This window comes from Notolabrus celidotus, unplaced genomic scaffold (assembly GCF_009762535.1).
Source record: "Notolabrus celidotus isolate fNotCel1 unplaced genomic scaffold, fNotCel1.pri scaffold_195_arrow_ctg1, whole genome shotgun sequence".
Classification (NCBI taxonomy): domain Eukaryota; kingdom Metazoa; phylum Chordata; class Actinopteri; order Labriformes; family Labridae; genus Notolabrus; species Notolabrus celidotus.
In genome coordinates, this window is record NW_023260052.1 from 1 (window position 1) to 10,412 (window position 10,412).

Sequence of the window (10,412 nt, forward strand, 5' to 3'; positions counted from 1 at the left end):
GTTCTGGTTTGGGTTCTGGTTTGGTTTTGGTTGAGTTTGGTTCTGGTTCTGCTTGCTAAAGTTTAGTTCTGGTTCTAATCCTAACCCTAACCCTAACCCTAATCCTAATCCTAACCCTAACCCTAACCCTAACCCTAATCCTAACCCTAATCCTAATCCTAACCCTAACCCTAATCCTAACCCTAACCCTAACCCTAACCCTAATCCTAACCCTAACCCTAACCCTAATCCTAACCCTAACCCTAACCCTAATCCTAACCCTAACCCTAACCCTAATCCTAACCCTAATCCTAATCCTCACCCTAACCCTAACCCTAACCCTAATCCTAACCCTAACCCTAACCCTAACCCTAACCCTAATCCTAACCCTAATCCTAATCCTCACCCTAACCCTAACCCTAATCCTAACCCTAACCCTAACCCTAACCCTAATCCTAACCCTAACCCTAACCCTAATCCTAACCCTAACCCTAACCCTAACCCTAACCCTAATCCTAACCCTAACCCTAACCCTAATCCTAATCCTAACCCTAATCCTAACCCTAATCCTAATCCTAACCCTAAACCCTAATCCTAACCCTAACCCTAATCCTAACCCTAACCCTAACCCTAACCCCAATCCTAACCCTAACCCTAACCCTAACCCCAATCCTAACCCTAACCCCAACCCTAATCCTAACCCTAACCCCAATCCCAATCCCAACCCCAACCCCAACCCTAACCCTAACCCTAACCCTAATCCTAACCCTAACCCTAATCCTAACCCTAACCCTAACCCTAACCCTAACCCTAACCCTAACCCCAACCCTAATCCTACCCTAACCCCAATCCCAATCCCAACCCCAACCCCAACCCCAACCCTAACCCTAACCCTAATCCTAACCCTAACCCTAATCCTAACCCTAACCCTACCCTAACCCCAATCCTAACCCTAACCCTAACCCCAACCCCAATCCCAATCCCAACCCCAACCCCAACCCTAACCCTAACCCTAACCCTAATCCTAACCCTAACCCTAATCCTAACCCTAACCCTAACCCTAATCCTAACCCTAACCCTAATCCTAACCCTAACCCTAACCCTAACCCTAACCCTAATCCTAACCCTAACCCTAACCCTAACCCCAACCCCAACCCTAACCCTAACCCTAACCCTAACCCTAATCCTAACCCTAACCCTAATCCTAACCCTAACCCCAACCCCAACCCTAACCCTAACCCTAACCCCAATCCCAATCCCAACCCTAACCCTAACCCTAACCCTAACCCTAATCCTAACCCTAACCCTAACCCTAACCCTAACCCTAACCCTAATCCTAACCCTAACCCCAATCCCAATCCCAACCCTAACCCTAACCCTAATCCTAATCCTAATCCTACAAAAGATCCTAAATTAAGAACCGTTCGGGAGTTGAAAGAGTAGGTTCTTCTTTGGGAGCCGAGTTAAAAGAGCTGAACTTCCCATCACTAGTTTGTAGACATGCCAGGTAGAGAAGCATTAACCTTTAAAATGTAATTCCAATGCTTTGATATGAAACAGATATTCAGGTAAGGAATCCTTTACTCATGTAGAGATATTATGAACAATGACAGTTTTGTTTTCCTCTTTTAAAGATAAATTCAGGTTAAAAATCTTTCTTCAGTCTGCATTAATGTGGAAGAAACACTCGTCACACGTGTGTGTTTGGGTTTTCCTCACCTCACCCCACCGAAGAACGGGTCGTTGAAGTCCTGCACGACTCTGAAGGCGTACCAGGAAACGGCTATCATGCAGCACAGACCTGCCAACACACAAAGACATTTCACACCATGACATGTGAGAGAGAATAAAAGAGAGACAACACAAATAATACAAAGAGTTTCAATCGACACCATTAAGCCGTCCTGCGCTCCATTCCATGAAACTCACCACCAAGTATGCTCAGGATGCCTCCGGTGGTGGCGATCTTGGCCTTGGATTGGTCGGTGGTGGAGCCGATCTTGATGCACTTGAGTCCCAGCAGAGACACGATCATGCAGCCGAGGCCGAGCAGCAGAGAGATGATCATCATGGCCCGACACGCCTGAACGTGAGCTGCAGAGAAGGAGGAGAGAGGAGTGTGAATCATCGGAGGAGAATAACTGAAGGAGAGGTGCTGCTTGAGATTGAGATTGACTGTAGATTAATAGATGCATGGATGTCTTCATCCTGCAGCAGGTAAACAGGCTGTAATGGCTGCAACATCGTCCTCCATAGATTAAAGTAATGTTGATGGACTCTTAGAATAACAACCTGAGCCTGCCAGGGACAAACACAAGAACTGTTAGTGGACTCACTTTGATCCATGAAGGGTTATGTTGCAGACGTTACAGCCTGTTCACCTGCTGCAGGAGGGACTGATTCTAAATGAGTTTTCCGTTGCTTAGCGCCGCTGGAGTGTCTGCTTGTTGCAGCAGCTCTCTCTTGGTTGTTCTTCTATCTGTTTAGTTCTCTTTGTATTTGGAGCCTGTCAGGACCTTTACTGACTCATCTGTTGGACATGGACACCAAACTGACTACGTCTGCAGGGGTGTTTTAACTGTTTTTGTTCCTGTGTGTGTCCGGAGATCCTGCATGTATCTATGGTAACATTGTTTACACACGAGATCAGCTGTTAGCAGCCCGTAGCATGTCGATGCGAAACGATGCTAGGCCCGATGTTCCCTGTGAGCTGAGGAGAAGGAGGCAAGGATGTTGGTACTGAGGTGCAAGCTAAGAAAAGACCACATGGACCTGTCCTTCCACCCACCGTTATGGGGAATGTAAGATCTATCTACGATAAGGTGGACCAGCTAACCCAGCACCAGAGTAGCATCATGCTAACAGAGCTAACACCGGACATGAACGTCACCTGCTGTGGGCGGACAGGATACAGGAGAGCCAGACTGAACTAACTGGGGAAGAAGGCCAGCTCAGTCCTGGACCCTGTGGAGGTGGTGGCTGACAGGAGGATTATGGCCAAGCTGTCGTCTCTGATGAACATTTCTTTCATATATATATTCTTGTTAAATTCTTGTTCTGTACACCTTCTTGTTTGCTGCTGGAACTCTTTGACCTTCTACAGATGTTCTCTGTATGGATAGGACAGCTGGAGAGAGACAGGTGTTTTGGGAAGTAGAGAGCAGAGGAAGAGTGTGCAGGACATGGTAGAGGCCGCTGTACAGTACATGGGGCGCACTCAGGCCCACAATCCCTATCGCTCTGTATTCTTCAATCAGGTATCATGATGTATTATTTGAGAGCTGTTTCACAGTTTACCAGCCCTGATGTATTTAGATATATGGGAACAAGTTTCACAGTTAACATCTCCAGCGTTATAAAGATTAGAGGTCAGAGGTCACAGATGTTGAAGTTGTAGAAACATGAAATGCAGTACGTAGGTTTGAATGCTCCTCCAAGAATCGCCACCTTAACGTGGAGGAGGGGTTTGAGTGTCCTGGTTCACCGGGAGCTGTGTTGTCTGGATTGTGAGTGTCTGGTGGTCAGGCTCTCCTCCATGGGGCCCGGTCGGGAAATGATGATAACATGGAGCCACCACCACCACCCTGTGGGCCCACCTTTCGCAGGGGTAGTCATGGGGGTTGGGTGCTTAGGAAGCCGGGTGGCGGACCGGGTAGGAGACCTGGGAATGCTGATCCCTGGCGGCATAGACTGGCTGTTGGGACGTGGAACGCCAACTCGCTGGCGGTGAAGGAGGCGGAGTCGGCACAGAAAAACTGACCAACCAAATAACAATCGTAAGAGCGCCGACGCTTCGAAGATATGTTTGTATGATGACAACGAAGGAGGAAAACGAGCAAGTGGAAGTGACATAAAGGTGTGTGTACGTGTGTGTGTGTGTGTGTGTCTGTGTGTGTGTGTGTGTGTGTGTGTGTCTGTGTGTGTGTGTGTGTGTGTGTGTGTACACCCTAACAAGATCATAAAAACCTGCCTCGCCTCTTTATGATCCTCTGACAGTTTCAGGATAATAAACCACATCAATAACCACATCTCTTTATGTCAGACATTATTCCTCTTCTCTCAGAGCTCCAGAGTTCAGAGAGGTCAAACATGGACTGGACTTCGTGAACAACAACCTGTACGTCTTGGAGAAAGTTCTCTACAGTGTGCAAAGCATGCTGGATCCACAGCGAGGCAGAGCGGTCTAACAGCGCCACCTTTTACCTCGTTTCTCCCTCAGTGAGGTATAATCCTGCATTTCAAGAACACCGTGGTTTATTAAGGAGGGGATGAAGCTGAGGAGGGCTGGTTCGATTGAAAGACTCCTCAATCTAAGACAACAGAGACCAGAGGAAGTCTCCTTGCTGTGGACAGTGAGTCGACAGTGAGCAGGGTGGGACTACACAGACCTGCACATCAGCATTAAAAGTACACATAAGACTTGTGACTTCCTGATTTCTGACAGACTCGTTCCCTAAGGTTGGAGCCGAAGCATTAGGAGCGCCTCCTACTGGCTGGCTGCAATGTAGGTCATTAAGCTGCCTCCTCTGCACTCACAGATATGACGTGGGTCAAACCGGATCCCGTCTACAGCTGCATCGACGGGCAGAGACATCAGACATTCTAAAGCTTTAAGTGAAGCCATCTGAGTCATTTTAAAACGAGCTTTAAAACTTAGTGTGTTTAAACATATGTGTTGATACTGGCGCCCCCTCTGGATGAAGTCGGTAGTGTTCCCTAGGATGACAACTGCATTTCCCATGAGCACCATCACCCACTGTGTTTAAGATGCCTCTCTGTGTTGATTTGTAGATACGTTAACAACGGTAAACTTTGATATGGTCAGAAGATACGACCTAAATTCAATAACCGGTCTGATCCCTGATGATCTTATTTCACTCTGAGGGTCCTGACGAGGCATCAGGGTCACAGTGAGACTGTCTCAACATCAGTTAAAACTCCACACTGTGCCTTTAAAGTCGTCTCTACGTCACGGGGGAGTAAGTCAAATTCACGTGAGTGAACCCAAACTGAAGTAAAGATGAATTATAAGAGTCCACTGCAGCTGATGGAGATATTCAGACTTTTAAACACAAACTAAAAACGTATTTATTCAGTCTGGCTTTTATTTAAGGTTTAACAATTTTATTACTTACCTTTTACTATAATATTGATTTAAATGTTGCTTTATTATTTAAGTAATTTTAATTGTTATCTTATTCTATTTTTATGTATTTATTCATTCATTCATCTACTCAGTTTTATTAATATTTTTAGCCTTAGTTTATATTTCAACTCTTATCCTGACCCTTTTTAAATCTATTTATTTTAACTATTTGTATTCTTAATTTTGATGCTTTCACTTATTATTTAACTGGTGCGTATCAGTCTCTATTTTATTTGGGTTGCATTTGATTTGTATGAAAGGTGCTTTATAAATAAAGCTTGATTGATTGATTGATTGATTGATTGATTGATTGATTGATTGATTGATTGACTGATTGATTGATTGATTGATTGATTGATTGATTGACTGATTGACTGATTGATTGATTCATTGACTGATTGATTGATTGATTGATTGAGTGATTGATTGATTGATTGATTGATTGATTGATTGATTGATTGATTAGCCACCGTTCTTTTGGTTTCCCTCCATTTAGGTGCCAGTGGAGAAGAAGGCTCAAAATGGCGGCCAGAGATAACACAACCATCGTATGAAACTAGACTCAGCGGTAGAAAAAAAAAAAAGGAAGTAATTTAACTTGTAAAAAAAAAAAAGAAGATACAAAGTAAGAACATCCTCTTTGTTCCTGTTTTTACTCTTTTACTCTCTTTAAACTTCCTCAGCTTCGTTTGAGTTTCGGCGGGAAGCTTGCGGTCGTAAAAGAACCCAACCTTTGATCGGGGGATTCTGAAATGGGGCCACATAGCATGCTGGCCTAGTTTCAGTCCAACAGGTCTGAATATACATGTAGCGTTATATTTCATGACATTTTCATGAAGAACCTGAACAATACAAACAAGACGCTTCAGTGGTTGGTTCTAGAGATGAAGTTTTATGCCGATGACTGATTCCTCTCCTTCATTTGCTTTCTGACGTAACCTTGACCTCGATACTCTCGTTCACGTAATCCCCCGTAAAAGGGGAGGGAAGTCTGCCGTACGTGTTTCTTACAGACTCAGCTACATAAATCTTTCTAAATGAGGGTCAAATATGTTTGCTTTATATTTGGTTTAGACAGATTCCCCTCAGAGGAAAAGGCGGACTTGGACTCTTAAAGAGGCAGAGCTCAAAAAGACTTTCTTCTTTCTCAGAAATCAGACAATAAATCTTCGTCTTCAGACGTTTAATCGGATCTTCCGTCGTCGCTCTATGTACTCTATCGTTGTATCCGCACATTAAGCCGTAGGATAATAGTTCTTTTCTTACCAGGAAGGGCGAGTAAGGACTCAAAGTCTCGGCACTCGGCGATGCCGCCGCTGTTCTCGGCGCAGGAGTGCCACAAGTTTTCAAACTGCCTCTGGGAGATGATGACGCTGCCCGACACGGTGGAAATCTTCCAGTAGTCGTTGACCAGAGCGGTTCCAGTCAGCAGCCAAGCGATTATGCTCATGATGAACCCGGTTGCTTCCACAGCCGTCGACATGATGGCAACGTTTCCAGAAAACTACTTCGGTTGAAATCCTACAAATTGTTTAAAGACGGTGAAGGTTTGCTTTTTAAAACGTAGGAGGATCTCAGGGGCCGAGTTTTCCTGTAGATGAAGCCTTCACGGGGTGAAATCAGAACCAGGTTTTGGCTGATGGAGCCCAGGTCTCTCTCCTTCAGTTACTTCTTGCTAATCTGACGTGTGTGGCTCCAACAGGAGGACTTTACACTCTAACAGGGGCCATAAACTGTCAGGAGCCGCTCCCTGTAGCTCCCCACCGCCTTTTTGCTCAGTATTGATGATGATGATGATGATGATGACGGCAGTGAGTCTTCAACCACACCTTAGATAACCTTAAAACCACAGATAAGTCAGTGTGTGGACATGAAGCCTGCTGAAGTCATATACAGCCATGTAAAGAGTATGTTTGGAGGTTAATGGTTCAAACTTGGTTTATTACTTATCACAGATGTTACATCAAAATACAGAATCTGTACTCGTGGGAGTTGTAGTACAGGAAGAGGTCTGGTTTCTGTTTGTAGTCCTAGTAGTATCGACCAATCAGGAGTCAGCAGGAAAAACAGTCAGTACGGAGAGCAACAGCAGGAGGAGCACAATCCACCGATCCCGGCTCCCCTGGTTGTTAATGTGAGGAGGATTTCTTCCTCTCTATAAACAGATCTCTGCATGAAGAGCAGCTAACAATCTGTTCTACATCAAACATTTACACTGAGACACTAATCTGCTTGATGCTGTGTCACTAAAGACAATCAGCGTTTAGATTTCCTAGACGTAGTTTTCTTCTCCTCTTGAGGACAGACCTGACAAAGCTTGACTTTGGACTAATCTGCATCATGAGCTCATAGCGCCCTCTTACCCCTCTAGAAGACTTTGTCCCAACATGCAGGCCTGCTCATCGTACCTACAGTCTCTAAAAGTAGTATGGGAGGTAGAGCCTTCGGTTATCAGGCCCCTCTCCTTTGGAATCATCTACCAGTCAGGGTCCGGGAGGCAGACCCCCTCTCTACTTTTAAGAGTCGGCTTCAAACTTTCCTTTTTGATAAAGCTTATAGTTAGAGCTGGATCAGGCTTGGACCAGGTCTTAGTTCTGCTGCTATAGGCTTAGACTGACACACTGGGATCCTGTCTTTCCCTCTCTCTCCTCTCTCTGCCTGTCTCTCACTTAACTCTTCCTGTCCCATTAAAGTTACTAACCATAGACCTTTCTGGAGTCCCTGAGCTCCCTTGTCTCGTAGGTTCCTCTGGATCTCTGCTGTAGATTCCTTTTTTGGGGTCTGTTATTCATCCTTTCTTTCTTTCTTTCTTTCTTTCTTTCTTTCTTTCTTTCTTTCTTTCTTTCTTTCTTTCTTTCTTTCTTTCTTTCTTTCTTTCTTTCTTTCTATCTTTCCTTGTTTCTTCATCCTTTATGTCTCCTTTTCTTATCCCGTCCTTTCCTTCTGTCATCCCTTCATCATTTCTTCTCCTCTTTTTCTTTCTTCTGGTCTCCCTCTCTTCTCTCTTTTCTTAGACCTTTCTGGAGTCCCTGAGCTCCCTTGTCTCGTAGGTTCCTCTGGATCTCTGCTGCTGAGGACGTGGTCCAGACTCCAGCTGCTACAACTACTACTATCCGTCTCCCCACTATCATCTCTCTCTCTCTTCATCTCCCTCTATCCCTCTCTCCAACACGGTCTCAGCAGATGTGTGTCTAACATGAGTCTGGTCCTGTTGGAGGTTTCTGCCTGTTAAAGGAAGTTTGTCCTTGCCACTGTAACTTGCTAAATGCTGCAAAGTGCTCTGCTCATGGTGGATTAAGATGAGATCAGACTGAGTCCTGTCTGGAAGATGGGACTGGATCTGATCCGGTCTTGACGTTGGGTCTTTGTTAATAATAGAACATAGAGTACCGGTCTAGACCTGCTCTGTTTGGAAAGAGTCTTTGATTGATAAACGTTGCATGTGTTTTTGCTCGTGTCCCTAAAAGACTTGAGAGTAAAATAAAGGGCTTCAAGCTTGGAGCCTGAGTCTGTGAGTTTCAGTCAGACTGGGTCACTCCAGAAAGAGGGCAGACGGAGACTGAAGGGTCGGACTTTGGACTGTCATGATGATTAAACATTAACTTTTACCAGCTATAAAGCTATAAACACACACACACATACACACACACACACACACACACACACACACACACACACACACACACACACACACACACACACACTGCTACATCCTGCTCTTTGTTCTCACCTGAAACCATCAGAGAGAACTCAAATCTGTCACTACAGAAAAACCTCTTCATTAAAACTCAAATATGTGAACACTTCATCACCTTTATTCAAAAATGATCTGATTCATTTTACAGGTGGATAAAAAACAACTCCAACAAATCGCTTTACGTCCTCTAAACGTTGCATTAGAAGAAATCATTGCTCTCTTTTTTATTCGACTCACAGCAGAGCAGGAGCTGCACTTCCTTATATGGGCAGGGAGATGTTTACTGTTCTTTTACTTCCTGCTGCTGAGTCCAACTTCCCCCTCTCTCAGGACTCATAAACAGCTTTCTGGTTCATTGGAGGAAATATGTGAAAGGTGAATAGAGATGAATAGATTAACACAGAGCTGCAGTTCCCATAGCACAGATTATTCAATGTAAAAGTAAAGTGTTGAAACTTGCGTGAGAAATGTTGTGCTGTAAATGTTTATCTCAGTTTCACGGCGATAACTGCTCCCGGTTTGGTTTCTGTTTTTGTGTAAGCTGAGTTTGAGTGTGAGTTGACTCATTTTGTTACAGTTATTATTTTGTTGGATCAGTGGTTGGCTTTGTAGAGCTCTAGTCCCACCGTCACTTTTTACAAACACAGGGCCCATTTTGGCTTCGACCCAACAGCATCCCCCGTTCTTCAGGGGCAAAGCAACATGGCCGCCATCGTTACCGCGTTACTTTCAATGTGATTAAGGTCACACACTGTAGAGGAGGTGAATATTTTTACCTGTCAGTTTATCTGTGAGCTGCATTATCTACAGTCCCATCAAAAGTAAAAGTATCAAACGTGAGGTGAGATTTCCCCCCTTACATTCCCAAGAGTCCGTATGTGGTGAGTCTCAGTTTCACTGTAAACAGTGAACTCCACAATCAATCAACCTTTATTTGTATCGCTCCAAATCACAACAAACGTTATCTCAAGACTCTTTTACAAACAGAGCAGGTCTAGACCACTCTATGTCAAATTATGAACAGAGACCCAACACCAAGACAGGATCAGACTCAGTCTGACCCCACCTTAATCCACCATGAGCATTACACCTCACAGTATTTAACTAGTTACAGCGGAGAGGACAAACTTCCTTTAACAGGCAGAAACCTCCAGCAGGACCAGACTCATGTTAGACACACATCTGCTGAGACCGAGTTGGAGAGAGGGATAGAGGGAGATGAAGAGAGAGAGAGAGATGATAGTGGGGAGACGGATAGTAGTAGTTGTAGCAGCTGGAGTCTGGACCACGTCCACAGCAGCAGAGATCCAGAGGAACCTACGAGACAAGGGAGCTCAGGGACTCCAGAAAGGTCTAAGAAAAGAGAGAAGAGAGGGAGACCAGAAGAAAGAAAAAAGAGGAGAATAAAGGGTGAAGGAATGACAGAAGGACAGGAGGGGGTGAGAAAAGGAGACATAAAGGATGAAGAAACATGGAGAGAACAAAGAGAGAAAGAAAGAAAGCAAGACAAAGAAAGAAGAACAGAAAAGAAGGAAGGAAAGAATGAAAGAAAGAAAGAATAAAGAAAGAAGAAAGATAAAAGAAAGAAAG

At 44.5% G+C, this 10,412-nt stretch overlaps 1 protein-coding gene across 1 annotated transcript; it reads right to left on the minus strand.

Annotated features, from left to right (window-relative positions):
* Positions 1-1,698: 1,698 nt before the first annotated feature.
* Positions 1,699-6,822, minus strand: LOC117808981 (claudin-15-like; the record flags this gene model as incomplete). The annotated part of the gene is made up of 3 exons (XM_034678639.1): positions 6,392-6,822; positions 1,909-2,073; positions 1,699-1,780 (listed from the first exon to the last, which is right to left on the minus strand). Coding segments are annotated over exons 1-3 (464 nt in total), but the record flags the coding sequence as incomplete, so codon positions are not given.
* Positions 6,823-10,412: the final 3,590 nt, after the last annotated feature.